Source organism: Monopterus albus, unplaced genomic scaffold (assembly GCF_001952655.1).
Source record: "Monopterus albus unplaced genomic scaffold, M_albus_1.0 scaffold371.1, whole genome shotgun sequence".
NCBI lineage: Eukaryota > Metazoa > Chordata > Actinopteri > Synbranchiformes > Synbranchidae > Monopterus > Monopterus albus.
The window spans coordinates 124405-142571 of record NW_018128251.1 but is presented as its reverse complement, the minus strand read 5'-3'; the positions used below and the strand labels follow the sequence as shown (position 1 = coordinate 142571).

The 18167-nt window shown below is 38.8% G+C and overlaps 1 protein-coding gene and 1 long non-coding RNA gene across 2 annotated transcripts in view; one reads left to right on the top strand and one right to left on the bottom strand.

The window, feature by feature from the left end:
- LOC109951228 (uncharacterized) overlaps positions 1-11102 on the top strand; it is a 40364-nt gene extending 29262 nt beyond the window's left edge. The window contains exons 3-4 of the long non-coding RNA XR_002273587.1: positions 9842-9943; positions 10054-11102. This is a non-coding gene — a long non-coding RNA (uncharacterized LOC109951228). The remainder of the gene's footprint in view (positions 1-9841; positions 9944-10053) is intronic.
- A 184-nt stretch (positions 11103-11286) lies between these two features.
- On the bottom strand, positions 11287-15985 carry LOC109951230 (trypsin-3). The gene is made up of 5 exons (XM_020585595.1): positions 15886-15985; positions 13882-14041; positions 12890-13031; positions 12496-12762; positions 11287-12075 (listed from the first exon to the last, which is right to left on the bottom strand). Exons 1-5 carry the CDS (start codon positions 15983-15985, stop codon positions 11905-11907), a joined length of 840 nt encoding a protein of 279 aa, XP_020441251.1. The 3' UTR covers positions 11287-11904.
- Positions 15986-18167: the final 2182 nt, after the last annotated feature.

The following is an 18167-nucleotide window of genomic DNA, read 5'->3' as shown; positions in this document are numbered from 1 at the left end:
TATTTACTGTACCTCTAAACACAAATAGAAACTTGTCTGGTGTGTCATGTGTTCCCAGTGCAGCACCAGCACTATGGTAACCGGCTCTTCTAAAGCTGCATTTTAACTGTACAGGGAGATACCGCTATATAGTTTTACTGTTTGTTCTCTTTCTGGTTTGCTTTTTCAGGAACAATCTACACGATAACAACACAAACAAATGATGGAAAAGAGGCACCCTTTGTTAAGTCAAAGCTTATAAATTCATTAAAATCAAAAATTGCTACACATAAACATATACTGTATTAAAATATAGTTTACACAAAAAGCTGTGTCTCCTAGAAATTGCCTCCATATATTACTAGTTTGCAACAGAACATACAGCAAGCCAAGTATATTTTCAACATCAACCTAATTAGGAAATGTTGTTAATGAATGTATCTGGCACAAAAGGCTAATACTGTACATATCAGAAAATGTTTTAGCTGAGAACATATTTGTCTTCCTGCAGTATTTATTCTTGTATTATGCTTAGTTGCTACAGCTTAATAAAACTTGTTTGTGGTTAGATTTAAACACTCACAGATGTTATAGCTTGACAAAACTGTAAAATACTGAAATAATCAGCAATAATTTGAAGCATGAGACAAGATCTGTTACATTCTACACATTTCACTGAAGCTATGATCTTTCTTTTGTCTTAACCAGAGTGCACAAGATGAAATGTGCCACCCAGTGCACGTGTTTTTAATAATTTTTGAACAACAGTAGAGCTCTGTGGTACAGACCAATTAACTGATCCACGCTGGAGAATGACAGTGTGGTTAACCGAGGCAGTTTATTGTCTCTGTATGGGGAGCGCTGAAGAATTATTAATATAGAACGTGACTGACCTTATCCTTTACATAATCCAATTTGAAATATTTTATTTTGAAATGTGTTGACGTTTTCCTTAGTTCTCATGATCATTTTGGTTGTTATATTTAAATATATATACAGGCTAGGGATCAAACTTTACATGGTATAAATATCTTTATATCACAGCAGTAATGAAGCCAAACGCTGCGAATGCACAAGGAAAGTAAAAAAAAAAAAAAAAAAAAGTTTTTTTATTATGTCACGCTCTTTCACTTTCATGATATACAAGGCCAAACAAACACTGGTCCTGGCTTCTAATGGCCCTCTTCACAGGACAGGCTTCCAATTAAAAAGCAGCAGCTGGAAAATTAGCAATCTGAGTGAGGGAGCCCAAGTGAGACATTTCAGGAGTGTGTGGGAAAGAGGAATGGTTTGTAATTTTCTTCTCCCACCGAAGACATGCACACACAAGCAAATACACTTAAGACCATAACTTGTTTCAATCTACAGCAGATGAACCATGTCCACACCACATAAATACAGAAATATCTATTAAAAACCTAATTTGATATTTGTTTTAATATCTCTGAAGGTTATTTAGAAACATCAACACTATTATTCAACATGATTAACAGTATTACTGGGGATGAATGATGTATAATCTCTTTATAAGATAATGCAAACAGAGAAGTGATTACAACCAGTAAATTAAATTAGGGACCGTATGAAATGCTCTGGGTAGGAGACAGTTTTACAGTAGCTCAGTCTGTCCCAATAAACAAGCTTTTCTTTTAAAACAGTAAGCATTTTATTTAACTTGCGCTTGATCCATATATATGTATGTGTGTGATTTATTGTAAAAATATGTATTTAAAAAAGCAGCACCCAGCTTTTCCTCTCTCTTCCAACAACCGGCCGACAACACCACGGCAGACGGTCACATTGTCAGACAAGAACGCTTTTCAGTGCTGGAAATCCAACAGTATTGTTCTTCTGGAATCATTAAAGGCCTTTGCTTGATGCCCATTCAGTAGATTCATGTTTCAGCAGTAATATATAATGTAACTGAAGTTATGTTGAAGAACCTTCAATAAAAGTTTGACAGTAATAAGTGTTGAGTACTTCTGTGAGGTTTCCACTGTCTGGTTTAAATTTATTTTAGACGGCGAGATAGAACAAGAAGGCTACTTTGAAGAGTGGAAAACCAACCATCTTCATTCATTGTTGAGGATATGATTTGTTGTACCTGCCATAAAACAGACATTAGATGAAATGAAAATCATTGATGGGTGTTTTCAACAATGGTCATTTTGAAATGGCACGACAGATATTTTTTTTAATGAATAAAAACCTGTGTATATGTCCAGGTGCTGCATAGAGAGCTCTGGGTAGGAGACAGTTTTACAGTAGCTCAGTCTGTCCCAATAAACAAGCTTTTCTTTTAAAACAGTAAGCATTTTATTTAACTTGCGCTTGATCCATATACGTTCTGTTTCAGCACATTTATACTACAGCAGATATAGGATCGAGGCTTTCGAGCTTATTCAGTGGGGGGATCTTTGAGCTGAACCAGCAATATCCCGCCAACCTAAATCAGCACAACGTGCAGCATTTAACAAGACTACTATAGCTCTGACCTATCAGACAGCTTTTTAAATGAAGGAGACCAGTGTATGTTTGCTGCTCCAGGCCTGGATAAATTAAGTTCTCTGTGGTCACTGTGGGTGATTCATAGATTTACAGGATGTTTGTTTGATGGAACAGATTCTGCTTCTCTCTCAGGGTTCTCATAAAGCCCATGAAGAACAACCTTATATTAAACACAGCTTTTATACAGCTACCACAGGGTATGATGAAAGGATTTGATGGATTTTTGTGGCACCTCTCTGAACATGTGTACAAAAGGAAGCTATTTAAAGTTACCTACTGTGGCTATATATTTTTATTATAACAATGGTTCAAATGATGACGCGAAACGGCCAGACATATGAAATTCCATAGAGTTGTCACGTGAATCTGCAGCTCCCCTCAGCTTTGTAGAGCTTTATGGGGAGTTAGAGCACATTGTGTAGCTGTTTGAACCATAACTTTACAGTTTTGGCTTATTCTTCTGGGCTCTCATAGCGTAATATTTCAACATAGCGGGCGGCTGTATTCAGAGAAAATGTTCTTAAAACTGACTCTACACTACCAGCTCAGCAGCAAACAGCACAGACAATGTAATATTTGTTAAGAAAATCCAGAGATTGTGTACATGGGCCCTTGATTTCTGTTTAGTTTGTATGCTGTAAAACGTTCAGAGCTTTTGGAGCATTTTTTAAAAATAGTTAATTTTATTTTTTTAAGATTAGGGTCTTGTGTTTTGTAACAAGGAAACGTGTCACCCAGTGCAAGCGGTGTGCATCCCTGAAGAGCAAACAGCACAGACAATGTAATATTTGTTAAGAAAATGACTGACAGACAAACATTAACAGTGAGTAGAGCTAATTTGTTGTTGGCTTTAGTCTCTAGACGGGCTAGTGTTGAAAATGCTGTTAATATAAAACATGACCAGCCTCATCCTTTAGGGGCGCCAAGTGATGTCCACATCAAAGACCCAATATGATGAAACATACTCCAACCTGACACAGATGGAGGTTTAAGTGCAGGGATGTTGACTTGTTGAGGCGAAGCCTCATTAATCCTAATTACTGCCCTTCACTAATGAAGCCTTTAGCCCTGTGGTGAATGCACACTTCCTTGTGCTGCTCCTCCTTCTGCAAACGCACGTGTTTTCATCTTGTTCTGTTTTTACCTTCACAAGTAGCCTAACACTTGGCATGAGGCCATTTAATTAGGCAAGTAAGGCCTGAACCACTCTTACAAATTATAGCATATATGGCTTTATTTTCATCAGGACGGTTGAGCCTCCTTTCTCTGAATGTTGACTTGTGTGTCACTACACGACTTTTGTTCAGAGACGGTTGCATAGCAGTTGCATTTATACTTGTGCAACGTTAACGTTCCTGGAGCTCTGCAGTCACATAACACTTGCCTCTGTTTGGACATGGCCAGGTGCTAACATGGAGCTTTGGTTTAGATCAAGCCTGTGTTCTTCAGTGTCTCATCAGTTTCTCTCTGTCCATATTGATCGCAACCCCTCCTTGTCCTCTGTGACTAATCACTGGCTGGCAGTGAAGAGGGAATGACAGCAATTCTTGCATTCCACATACGGATGAGATGTAATCTGTCTGTCATCTCCAGCTGGAAGCGGTGTCTTACAGCCAAGGGGCACAGGAGTGGAAATGACTCTGTTCTGTTCAATCATTGTTCTTTCTTCAACGGTGCCTTTTGGACAGAGCTGAGACACACACACACACACACACGGAGGGGGGCTTTCTCTTTGATGATCAGTATCCACTAAAATCAAAAAGTTTCACCTGACGGTCTCTGTAGCCTCTAACACCTTGGTGTCCCTCTCTGGCCTTGCTTTATTTCCTCAGTGACAGAGTCCCAAGTTGCTCTCTGACACAGGATCTAATACTTTCCAGTGAGACTAATGAATCTTGTTAAAGTGACTTTTCTGTGGCCAATGAAGATTCAGGCTGTTTTCCAAGTACATTTAGGATTCTGCCTGAGGGGTTCAACTTCAGGAAGAAATTCAGAGCCAATCCACAGCACAGCCACCCATCACTGTCAAAGCTTCCCATGCTTCTCTTAGCGTGACCGCTTTGGAGATCTTTTCACTGTCTCCGTCCTAGATTTGGATGGAAGTGTGATTATAGTCTCTTCTGAGTGGCAGCGTCAGCTTTACACAGCAGAGCTTCAGAGCACCTGACGAGTAATTGCTCTAATTTATCCTTCTCCTCCTTTTGCCTTATGCAGTTTTAACATTCTTTAATTCCATAGATGTCAAGTCTTGGCTTTTCTCTCTTACATTCCACGACATTGCTGCTGGTTTAATCCGACTTATCTGATCAAAATGTTTCTGTAGTGGTCTGAACACGTACATAACTGTAATGCATTATTCAGTGGGGATGGATATTCTTTTTCTCTGTGCAATGTGGCATGTACACTGGAGCCATGCAAAGTACCTGCCGAGAGCTAGATGTACAACAATGATGTTGCCTTTGTAGTTTGTTTCATAAAACTGTATCATGAGGTTAGAGAGGAGAGAGTGTATGTGTATTATTTAAGTAAAGGGGGAGACAGTTGTTCACATCCAAAGCTTCATGGCTAGTTTCACCCTCTCACATCACTAGCTCTCTTATCCTTCCTCACACATCTTCCATTTGCAGCCCAAATGTTGTCTCTCCCACCATCTGACAAGGACACATTATACAAGCCAGACATGAGTGTCACTTCTGCTTCATCAAGTTTTAAATTAGCACAGTTGCTTCCTTAGAATTATCTCACGCTGTCTGGGGCCGTCGATGAGATTAACTGCACATTACATTAGTCTGATCAAAGTTACTGTTACAAGGAAGTACTCTAAACTAAAGCAAAAGTAGCATGTCCTGTAATCAAAATGACACTTAAAAAGCTTCATCAAAATGTACTGATGATCAGAAAGAAAAGTCCTGACATGCAAAAGCAGCGATACTTCTTCTGGTTATTGGTACAAATGTATTAACATGTAAGAAGCATTTTTTTTATTGCCAGTTAATTTGACTTTGCTATATGCAACATACAGTAAGTTTACAACAAATAAAATCTTCATCTGTAAAGTAACCAGTTACTTATTTACAATACTTACCAATGGAAAACAAGTGAAGTTACCGCTAGATGTGTTGCTGATGTCAGTAATAATATCTGAAGCATGTATGATGCTAAACATGCATCGTTAGATCACTGACAGTCACAACTCATTGTCATACTGTATTTCTTCTGCATGTTTCTGTTTGGTTGTATTTTTGTTATGGCAGCAGGTTTCTGTATTTTGGGCTTTTTTGCAACATATTTTCTAAGTTTTCCTTTGTTTTCTGCATTTGCAACATGTTTCATTTTATTGCATTTGTGTTGTCAAATTGTTTGCTTACATTTGGTCTATTTATTTGTGCTTTTTTAACTTGAGGGCGTTGCACCTTCAGGGCCACCGTTTATTTACTGGTTAGCTGTCAGATAAATGTAATACAGTAAAAACCACTTTACCTGGAAATGCAGTGCATCTGAAGTTGCACTCAAACTGAAGCACTCATGTCAAGTACAAATAATTCAAAATTTTATTTAATTACAGTACTTGTGTAAATGTACTTCATTACTTCAAGCACCCATGACAATAAACATGAGTGTGTTTTCACAATTGAGGCTATCTTGTTAATATTTGCTGTGAAGGTGGAGACATAATGTGAGTGGGCTCTGATCTAAAGCTTCAGCTTCTATAACATCTTCTCGACATAACACAGCACTGCCTCCCTTTGATGGCAGCCCTAACTTGGGAAACATGATTAAGGCGCTCTGCTTTCTGCTGATGCTCTGAGGGGAAACCTGATAAATCTACTGAGCAGCAAAATGGACGTGGAAGAGAGCAGACATAGAAGCAGCTTTTCAAAACGTGTCAAGTCATTCACGCTTTACATATTAAAGACAAAACCCCGAGAGGCATTTTCTTGCATTAATTTGGCATTTAATGAACAAACAAGTTTAGTGAAATGTTTTCAGCTGTGAAGCCAAAGAATTTCCTCCCAGAATGCCTCAGGGGATGTGAAGAGAAATGACACACTTCACATTTCTCTCATTCTTTGTGGTAAACGTCTGTCATGGAAGCTGATGTGCTCTTATTCACAATTATCATCCCGATCCTGCTTCTAGTATAAATCGTTCTATAGTTTCCTTTTGCTTCAAACCGTTTCACAGTCTCAGTCTGACATTTTACACTGTGCCTAAGCCTCAGTGCTTTTGTAATTGTTTACCTCTGTGACCAAGTGAACTCATTATTTGCGTTGAAGCCGAGCAGACATCTTTTGTTTGTGGATTTATTCGTTAATCTGCCACATCTGGGTGGCATGAGATACACCTGCAATGCTGCTCCCAAGTCACAAAAGCCCTGTACTCGAGTGATTTAAGACAATGCTTACACACTCAGCACAATGGCTCACTTTAAAACACTGCAATTATCATTCAGATGAAAAATGGGCAGTGTCAAGCCTGATTATATGTAGCAGGGATGTATTGTACCATTTGTAAATTCCAGATCTTTTTTTTAGTATTCAGCTGTGCTCTTCCAGGTGTGTTCTGCCAAAACTGTCAGGATGTAACACCTGAGCTATTCATCTCCATTTAGGCACAAACTTTTCTCAATGGACAGAGGAAACAAATGGCCTCAATTACATGTAATGGATTTAAGTGCTAACGGGTTGTAAAGTCTGATAGTTCAGTCAAATTATGAGATAGGGTAACATTTAAATCAAGGGCATAGACAAAAATTGCGTCTTTCAGATGACTTGTGTCTTTTCTTTATTGCCTGCACTCCACAGCACACAACTGTGTCCATGCCACATCTTGTTCATTGTAGATTTGCCACCAAAAAAGAGAAGACACATCAGTTTTTCGCCATCTAGCAGTGAGAGGCTAGATAGTTAACTTAATTAGCCAGTAGCCACACTGATTTAAAATGAAAACTTAACCTAAAGCCACCAGACTTCACACTGTGGGTAATGTCAGCTCATGCTGGTTAATGTTATCTAATGTCAGCTAGCAGGCTAATCCTGTCCTCTGGTATCTACAGGTTGGCAGTCACATTGCTAGCAGGAGTAAACGTAAAATGGGTGGATATATCGTGATCTGAACTTCAGTCTAGAACTCCAGTGAAAATGTCACAAGTAATGAATTATTTTATATGTAGGAACCAGCATCAAGCAAGAAAAGAAGAGCAGGCTGATGAGCGAACAGGTGATTCTTCTGTGTTTCAGCCCTAATTATGAATTGTAGTTTGCAGTTATAGGGAGGCATGGGCATTAACATATTCCCAGAATGTTCAGTAAATTTAGCCTTTGAAAGTCAACATATCTGGTCATGAGTTCATTTAGAATAAAATGTTACATCAGAACAAGTTGGTTTCATAAGTGTTTTGTTCCCAGCTTCCTGTTTAGAGGTTTTTATTTTAGAGACTTCTCGTCTCTGACTGACCTGACTCTCTGACTCCTGTCTCTGCCTCAGCCTTCATCCGTTCCGTAAGCTGCTCACTTTGCTCGGTCTTTGATTGTTTTGACTTTTGAACTGTGCTTGGATTGATGCGTTGTGGCCATATTTTTTGTGGACAGTCTGTTACTCAGATTTTGGAAAGTTTTCCCGATCAGGTTGTATTTAGTGTTATTGTCTGAGCTCAGCCATAATTTGTGTTTTGTGTGTGCTCACCGAAAAGGTTGGCATTCATCCTGTCCTCTTTGTTTCCTGCTTGCCTGTTTTTCTGAGGAGTCTCTGTTGTTGTTTTTTCACTCACCTGTTTGCTCGTCTCCTGCAAAGAAGTCACAGCATACTCATCTGTTCATGTTCCTGGTTTGAACTGACTGTGTGCTGCATTTTCTACAGTGGATGTAGTTTGAGCTCAAGTGGCTGATTCGATCACTCAGCCTACCCCTGGAGAAGGACATGAGGATCCACAGGATCTGTCCTCCTGACCAGCATTAGGTGTCATCAGCATCAAGTAATGCTTTTGTTATGAAAAGTAACAATACAACATTAAGTAAAGAATCAGAGAGAGACTAATTTCTGTCATCCCCTCTGTCCTTTTCTTTAAAAAAAATCTTTTCCAGAATGTGCTAATGATTATTCTTTCAAAAGAAAAAAAAGAAAATCATAATTCAGCCGTTGCCTCAGAGCCACTCATTACATCTTCTGTATATTTTACTCGTGCCCGTCGTCCTAGATTCTTGAAATGCCTCCTGGCTGAAGCCATGTGAAAGAATTAATGGAAGAAATTTTAAGATAAATGAAATAAGTGCAGGATTCTCTGTAGGTCAAATAGAAAGACAGATGAAAAAAGCAAAAGGAGCCTGTTTTTGAAGCTGAATGGCTCTTTGGGTGCACACAACAATCTCAGCCTTTGTCATGCCTCGGAGCCTCGTGTCATCAAATCAAATCAAATTTTATTTGTATAGCGCCAAATCACAACAAAAGTCATCTCAGGACACTTTACAAAGTAAGGTCTAGACCTTACTGTTATCAATATTATTACAGAGGGAAAACCCAACAAATCCCCCTTGAGCAAGCACTTGGTGACAGTGGGGAGGAAAAACTCCCTTAGTGTCATCCCACTAACCCCAGACAGGGGTCCCCCCAAGACTCTGCACCTCGGGCACCAGGGACATTTCTTGCATTGCCCAGCAGAATTAAAACACATTCATTACTGTGCTACATTTTTGTATATACATGATCATTTCAGCTGAAGTATGATGTAACATTTTAATGTGCAGACACAACACTTCAGTGGCTTATTATAATCAAAGGGCAGGCAAAGAGGAAGAAGTGCCAGCAGGCCTGCATCTCATCTGTTGTGTTTCCATTCCTCATGCTTTAATGATCAAATGCCCCCTGGTGGTTCAAGTCAGTCATGTGCAGTTTCATCTTCTTTCAACAGCCACTACTTTTTGTTGTGACAACCTAGAAACCATTCGTGTGTCTCTCACCTAGCCACCACAGAGTTGTGGAATAAATTTATCAGCTTTGTTGCTTTGATTTTTTTTTTTAATCCAGTTAACTTTTTTAAAATTACTATTGGTCTTGCTTGTGTCTTTCAGTTTTAGCCTTTTTGAACACTCCTTTTGTGTTTCCTAGACCCCACCACAAGAGCAGCTCCTAATGTAACAGCACCATGACACCAAACTGGTCGGTGTCAGCAAATACAGTATCAGCACTGGCAACAGGCTGACCAATCAATCAGTATACATGATTAATGACATTATTATTAATCTTCAGAGGCCCTTTGCATTGAATCACCAAAATGGGAAACACAAAAACCTTTTGTCAGCCACTGAGCATACACTGTTGGGAGACTACCATGACAGCTTTCTCTAACATTCTCCAGAGGCCGTCTGGAAGAAGAAAAGAAATCAGCCTCTATACAGTATAACCAGGCAGTCACATGGGGCAAAGATGGCTGAGCAGTGAAACCAGAGATGCCTTGAAAGTAGGTTATCAACTATTCATTCTGTTGTGATACACCTCCAGCTATCAGGTGTGATGCAGTCTGTCCTGATTCACCTGACCAGACCATACTGTACCTCCTCATCTTCACAGGAATCACTGCTGACTGAGACAGCGGCTTTGGGAGGAGCCAAGCAACACCTCAGAGCCAGACTGCTCGGAGGGAGGACTGGCCCCATGCATAATTCATGATGCTATTTCAGTTTTCGGATAGTTCATTCAAGCTATTTCAGTGAGGCTAGTGACAAATAACCCAGACTTATGCTAGATACCAAGTGGAAAAACTGTAGGTTTTTAAAACTCGTGGTTTTACCGACAGAGCTTGAAGAGGACTTTGCAAGGTCACTGTCCAGACAACTTAGGTGGAAACCAACAATATGGGATGATGGTAATTATCAAAGCATAGAAAACAAGACAAAACTCCAATTTAAATCACTTTTATAGCACCATTTTAATTTTTTAATCCATTTATTGAGTTCTCACACTTAAAGGTGCTCTATGCATAGTGGCAGGTTTATAACACTAGTAGTCCATATATAAAGCACATGTAATTGGCAGTAATCATAATAATTCAACTTTATTCTGAGAACTAAGGACAGCCTTATCAATCACACATTATTTACACCTGTATTCAATATTATTGGAGTTGGTCAAAAGCCTGAATTTCTTTTTACAAGTCCAGAACAAACCAGCAAACAACGAATGCCTACCCTACAGCTGAATCCAACATTTTCTGAGCTAAAAGAAACTATTATTTCCATTTTCAATATAAATCTTGATCATTTTGTTAGTTAATCAATTAACAGTTATTTCAGAAATCCCCACCACATTTTCCTAGAGCCCAAGATAATAAGCTTTTCTGTCTAACAGTGTGCAGCCCAGAGATCCTCAGGTTATAATAGTGGTCAGCACGTCTGCTGTATTTGAGAAGCCAGTATCATTGAATGTTTGCTAATTTAACTTGAAAATTGATTAAGTCAATTAATGTTCTAATAATCTCTGCTTCAGCCAAACAAAAGTAAAAACCTCACAAATGAAAAGTTTTTTTGTTTTGTTTTTTGATTTGAAATGCTTAAAATAAATCAACAACAGACATGGTAAACATTAAAGCTGGAAAACTTTAAGAAATAGTTTAACATTTTGGAAAATGTGCTTATTCACTTTCTCACCAAGAGTGAGATGAAAAGATTGATTCCACTCTCATGTCCATCCTCTCACTATGAACATGGACAGACCAACACATAACTCCATAAAACTACAACTTGTTATTTTACATATTAAACAAACAGGTTGTATTGTGTTAATATAGCAGATTTTTGCCTTTTGGCAGAACCTGGCTAGTTGTTTCCATCAGACGATATAGAAAGTTGGATGACATGACAGTTTCCCAGAAGTGAAGCCACCACAGGTCGATCACCCCTGGTGGCTGGTTGCATTATAGGTCATAAACCCCGCCCCCTCCATGTTAGCAGGTTAGAGCCAAAGTAAACAGTTATATAGATATTATCACACTGATTTGTGTGCAAGAGGTCATTTTCATGATAAATATGTTTTAATAAGTTATTTGATCATATATAAAAGGGGGACTTGCTTGAATGATTTGACTGTTTTGACTGGAGGCCTGATATCATGGCTCCAATCTGTCTGCAAAATGTTTCAAGTGTGATCACACACTGTCCATTTTTATATACAGTCTATGGTTTTCATATGTTTTTATGCTAAGCTAACCTAAGCTAACCAGCTGCCAGCTGTATTAATGGTCTCATTTATCCCTCAAAAAAAGGAAATGAGTGAACTAAATGCTGAACTATTCCTTTAGCATATAACATAATAAAGTGTAGGCAAATAATAAAACTAACATACATTTTAACTCAAAACAGGCTAAAATGAAATAAAAAACCTTATTTCTCAAGTGTTTACTCTTATTCTCGTTAACACTGGGTTCTAACCTTTGTTACACCCTCTGTAGAAGCTAAATATGGTGTTATCTATCCAACTGCGGTACTTAGAGACAGCAGTGTAGACTCCAGGAAACTGGGCTTCAGCACAACCTCTGCCCCAGGACACCACGCCGTAGACACGGCCTTCACAAACCAGCGGACCCCCAGAGTCCCCCTAGAACAGCAGAAAACAACCTTCAAGGGGTGACGTAACATTATACCAGACTTTCTGGAGTCATGCTTTGCTGAATAGGCCTGTCTATATTTTCTTGTTGTCAACAAATTGTCTGAAAAGACCAACATCAAATCTAATGTGGTGCTCCTGAAAATAATCCCTAAAAATACACTCTTTACTCTTGTTTGAATCACATTTTCTAAAAACGACCTTGCCCAGCTGATTTAGACACTTCCTGCCATTAATTCAGAACTGCAAAAGGCAACAGAAGCATGACTACATGTGTGACTTACTAATGTATATATTGATATAATTAAAGTCAGACTATGGGTTATGCTTTCTTTTTGTTCAGACTGTCTCTGGAAATATTATGTTCCAATGTAAAAACCTTTATAAAACAAAGTTACGAGTTCCACTTACCTGGCAGGAATCCTTTCCACCAGTACTGTAACCAGCACACAGCATGTTCTCTGTGATTTCACCGTGATAGGACTCACTGCTGTTGCATTTTTCTGTGGAGACAATGGGGAGCTTGACAGTACGGAGGGTGGAAGGGATCTGGCTTCCAGTGGGGCTGGTGTATCCCCAGCCTGACACTCGGCACACTGTGCCCTGCACTATGGAGGCGCCGTGCCTGGGTAGCAGGGCAATGGAAACATAGCTGTTCAGGTAGACCGGAGCCCTCAGCTGGAGAGAAGGTGGACAGCGCGATCAGCAAGCAGACCTGCTGAGGGTGAGTCAAGCTTATACAGACACAGATGGAGAAACAGCTTCTAAAAAATACAAGAGAAAAGCAGCAGTTTGCTTTCCATACCTTTATGAGCATAATGTCATCGTTGTTGGTGGTGCTGTTGTACTCGGGGTGGGGCAACAAAAGCTGGGGCATGATTTCTTGTTCTGTGCCCTCATAGATGGTCAGAGAGTAGTCTCCTACTACTATCAACATTTTGTTTATGCTGCAGAGATAAAAAGCAAATTAAAAGCGCCATGCTGTAATACAAAGATTCTGCCTTTCAAATTGTTTGCTTTAATATTATAGGAATAGCTTGACACATTTTGGGAATTTCACTTTCTTGCCATCTAAGTGTCAGCCCTGTGATAGACTAGTAACCTGTCCAGGGTGGACCCCGCCTCTCGCCCAGTGTCAGCCGAGATAGGCTACAGACCCCCCATGACCCTCTTCAGGATAAGCTGGATGGGCTTTCTTGTCAGGACAAAAACAGTAACATCACTCTCTGTGTTAGATATTAAGCCACAGCCACCGGCCGATCAACTTATGTTGTATGATACCTGATACACAATCATGTCCAGAACAAATACACATGGCAAGCTAAGCGACACATACAAAGCAGATCACACTCAGCTTGGCTCTTACCATTTGTTTATATATTACATGTTCAAATGTAGTTTAGTAGCAAGTTGTGGTTTAAAAACCAACAACTGATGAGATCTCAGTGTCTAACCAGTTTTTGGATGTCTTGATTACTTGCTGGTTGGGTAAAAAACCCAGTCAGGTCAGTCTCAATGATATGGAAATAAACTTTTCAGTTTCAGAACACAAAAAGCAGGTAACTTAAAAAATATAACAATATCATGAATAACAACGTGACCTCGTTCAGGGACTAAGCAGTAGAAAATGAATGAATGAATAACAATAACATACAGGTTGTGTCACTGTGTGTCAAATCAGGACACAAAGGTGAACAGTTTACTCTGAGCTGAAGTATATTTTACTGTTGTAGTAAGTTTGTGTTTCTCCCTGAGGTTATGCAACTTTTCTAGTCATGAGAAGAAAACTCAACTCACCCTCGGTCACAGTGTGCTGCTGTGATCACCCAATACTTATTTATCAAGGAGCCCCCGCAGAAGTGCTGGCGGTCTAGTGTCTGAATCGACACAATGTACTTGATTGAATGTGGGACTGGTGCGTATCCTCCCACTATGCGTTCCTGTGCATTGTCTAGACCTGTGGTACACACAGAAGGAGATATGCGCTTGAATTGGATTGAAAACACATAGTCAGTCCATAAGTAGTTTTTTGTGCAAACCACAAAGAGTGAACACAGGTGTAATTTTATTACCGCAGTTGCAGTGTCAGCGAGAACAAAGTCATAAAGGAAACAACAGAGGTCTGTGCTGCACAGACGCTTCTGACAGTCTCATCTCCGGAGCGTGTTGATTCACAGTGAGGACGAGTCTGACCAAAATTATCTGTCTGATGTTAGCACTCTGTATTTCTACATATAAAATATGATTAATGTTAAAATTAAAGGATATAAAATTATTAAAATTACATTCACTTTGACCAACTATATCAGTAAAACGCTATGTACACATTAATGTGTGATTACAATAATTCAATAATATACTATACTATAATATGGCAACACGCTATAGTTTTTGTTTATAAGTTATTATTATAAGTTTTTTTTTGTACTTTTGATTCGTCATGTGCTTCCTTTTCAGTATGGCAGTATTACTCCTTTTGCTCAGACTTATAGTTGCAGGATTGTTTTTTTTTAACCACTTGAGGGTAGCAGAAACAATTTTAGAAAACATGGTCATGTAATCACCTTTAAAACAGCTGTTTGGAGCCTGAGGTGTTTAGCCTCTATTGAAAGAGTAAAAATGTAATGCTCACTCCAAAGTTGTCGTATTCACATGTTGTGTGTTCTTAGCTGGTTTGCTAACGTTAATTATGGGCACCCATACATGCAGGAGTCACCTAATTTTATTTAAATTTGGAGGCTCTGTGAACCACGCAGTAGGTCAGGAGTTCACCAAGGCTAAGCTAATATTAACCGCTGCATTGTCAATTCATCCAAATTGCAGGCTGTCTGCTTGCTAGATCACAATGTCTTGCTGTCAGTTTTTACATGTGTGGGTGTTTTATTATTGTTTTCATCTTTAATTGAGTTATTTGAAGGCTTCTTTGACACAGCTGGACTAAATAAAGAAATAAAGGTTAAATAAAAATAAAAAATAAAAACTGCTGAGTAATTAGTAAGGTAATGAATTACTTTTTTGATGACAGATTTGTAATGCGTAACTTCTAATGAGTTCAAGTGACTTGCCCAGCGTTGTTTGAGACTACGAAACAAGAAACAAGACAATAGAAGAAGATAGGAGCAACAACCCTCTTCTCCCACCTCAGCATAAGAACATTCATTAATGGCAGGAAAATACCAAAAACACTAATGAACAAAAAAGTGACATGCGCCTGAGGAAAACTGCACGATGACTATGACTGAGGTGATGCAGAAGTTGTGCTGGCAGGAAAATAGAGCCTCACGGTGGCTGAAAGCCAGTTCAGCCACCGAAATGTCATTTTTTCTTTCTCATTGCTCTCCTATAATTAGCAGCAGTGGTGTGTGTCAAGAGCATACTTTCCAAATAAACTAAAATATGGCACTGCAGAAAGAGGTAAAAAGGTGTTCAGCGTGTGATATTGTTTAGTCTCAAAACCTAGAGCTGTTTGAGATGTGTATCAGCGTCCCTTTTCATGTTTTATCCATGCGACATAATTGCCAAGCACAAATGAGGTGTCAGCCATTGTTACTATTTTTATTGCAACCTTTCATCTGTTGTTGTTCCTGAGGTTTCACATTCCTTTCATGAATAGGCACACTTTTACTGACCTTTTCATTTCAAAAGCTCTTTATCTCAGCAAGATATCTTTGCTGTACCTTGTAACAAAGTGCATTTTCAAAATGTCACTGATTATACTAAAATTTAAAATGAAACTTTAAAATGAAAACCAACTGGTTTCACTACTAAATATTTCACATTGCAAGTCAAACTAGATCTTACAAATATCATAGATAAAATCAGCCTCCATCCATTCTACACCTAAAACATCCTCATCTTTTTGACTCCAGTCAAATGTATGCCCATATTCCTCTTTCTCCATTACTCTACTAGTGCAGCTTATGATTTTAATGCTGTAAGATATTTAGTCATAACCAAATGAAAATAGCAAAGCACCATCTCAATGCAACATCAGAATTGAAAGTTTTTCTGTTAAAGAGGATGTTTATAAAATTCATAAAGGGAATACTAATAAAGCATAAAACATGTCAATTCTGCACCTCGTTTGATAAAATATTGTTTTTCAGGATGTCATACAATAAACTTTCTTGTCATTGTAACCTACTGTAAAGGTTTCATTTCAATTAAAGCTTTTTCATATATACATAAATAAACCCAAATTCAAGATAAAGAAGCTTACTTACAATTTACAGCCAGAACTTCAAACAGTATACAAAGCATAAAAAATGGCAGGTTCATAGTGAGATAAGGGCAAGAGCAGTCTATATGCAGACAGAGGATTCACCTTTGTGGGACTTGTCTAATCCTAACGGGAAGGCATCGCACCTGCACTCTCGGGTTTCTTATAGTTCTTATTTCTGTTTCCATGGTCACCTCCCTGTTCTGGGCTGATATATATAAAGTAATTGAAGCTTCCACAGCACAGGTCCCTGTCTCACCTCTTCCATCAAGCTGTCTAATGTTTGTCCATTTTTTTATATAATCACCCAGTTTACTGTCACATAAAAGGTGAAAGATATAGAGTTTATTGTCTTGTCATGAACCTTTACGTCAGGGCCTCCTGTAGAGTTTTATCATGTAAGTGAAGCATCTCTGTCACCTATGTCCAGTACTGACATATTTCAGCTTGTGATTAAACATGCTGCTGTCATCTCCTTTGACTAAGGGTCTCTGCAGAGCTTCATCATTATATAGCCTCCCATCATTAATTTTCCCAGGAAGTATTGATGAGGGGTTTGGCTGATGACAAGCAGCAGCAGCAGCTTTTGTATCAGACCCAGCACTGCTGGGCCAGGTGTCATTAAAAATAGAGCAAAGCTCAGACAGGTCTTATCACTGCTACATCCTTCTGTGGAGTTCCTGACCTCACCTGGCTAACAGCCTTCACTGTTGTCCTCCCTGTCGGTAGCTGTAGTCAGGCTCTTTGAACCTCTTTCATTGCCTGAGTGTTGACCGCTGCCTTTTTTCTACATGACCCACTTCTCAGTCCAAGTGTCGTCATTATTACACATGGCTGCCAAGTCCCTGTTCTCATATTCATCTGTCTGGCCCAAGGCTGAAAAGTCTATCTTACTAAAGGTTATGATATTTATTATATTCTATTTTTAGTGTGTGTGTATAAGTATGTCCTTAGTTTGTTCTTCATTGTTTTCTGTTGTTGTTGGTTCAGTTCTGTTGCACATCTGATGAGGAACTAAGGAAAACATTTCACTACATTACATCATGTGTATGTAATATGTATGTGACAAATAAGTAAACACTGAACCTTAATTATAGATTATAGATAGAGTAAATATAATTACACCCATTTTATTCTTTGCTATTAATCATTCATTAACTGCTTAAACACTTGACAAACACCATTAGTCAGTGTTGACTTGTTTCATGAATGCTTTACAATGTACTTGAGGATTACAAGTGTTGTTTTTGATTTCTGACATTAGGGGAAAAAAACGGCCTGATTAAAAATAATTAATTCATGACTCTGTGACAAAATATTTCAGTGGAAAGGAACCATATAGTGCAGATCCGGAGACAATCTTGGTTTACAGTCTCTGAGATGGCACCCAGGTCTTATCAGTACCAGTATCGCTATCATCAAGTGACTCAGCAAAGGCTTCCTGATCAAAACTATACAATTCCTCCTCGGAACAAGGTCTTCAGCTACAAATTTGTTCAGCTACTCAAAGGAGATTCCAATGATGTGTTATTAGCTTAGAAGCTTCCAAGAAGGTTTTTAATATTTGCACACTGTTGTTTTCATAGCCAGTCACAAGGCGGAATAATGCTCATTATCGGTGTGACTTCTTTTATGTTATTCCCCAAAGAAAATAACCTCATGACAAATTATTCTTAAAAAATTTCATCACATCAGCAAAGCTGTAAGCATTTATTTTGTAACATGGAGATAATGGTAACCACTTAGATGTATCCCCATCCTAAATACGTTCATATCCCAAGGTGCAATTGGAGAACTAGAGCTAGGATATAATAATACAAGAGCTTTGTTATGTAGTAGGTCAGTTTCTATGTTGTGGCGTGAG

What these genes read in the sequence shown, in the direction of transcription:
- LOC109951230 (XM_020585595.1), bottom strand. Translation starts at nt 15,985, where the DNA reads ATGGAGAAAGAGGAATATGGGCATACATTTGACTGGAGTCAAAAAGAT. An exon ending in GCAGCACACTGTGACCGAGG is followed by an intron (nt 13,032 to 13,881) that starts GTGAGTTGAGTT and finishes TTATCTCTGCAG; the next exon opens with CATAAACAAAATGTTGATAG. An exon ending in GTGGAAAGGATTCCTGCCAG is followed by an intron (nt 12,076 to 12,495) that starts GTAAGTGGAACT and finishes CTGCTGTTCTAG; the next exon opens with GGGGACTCTGGGGGTCCGCT.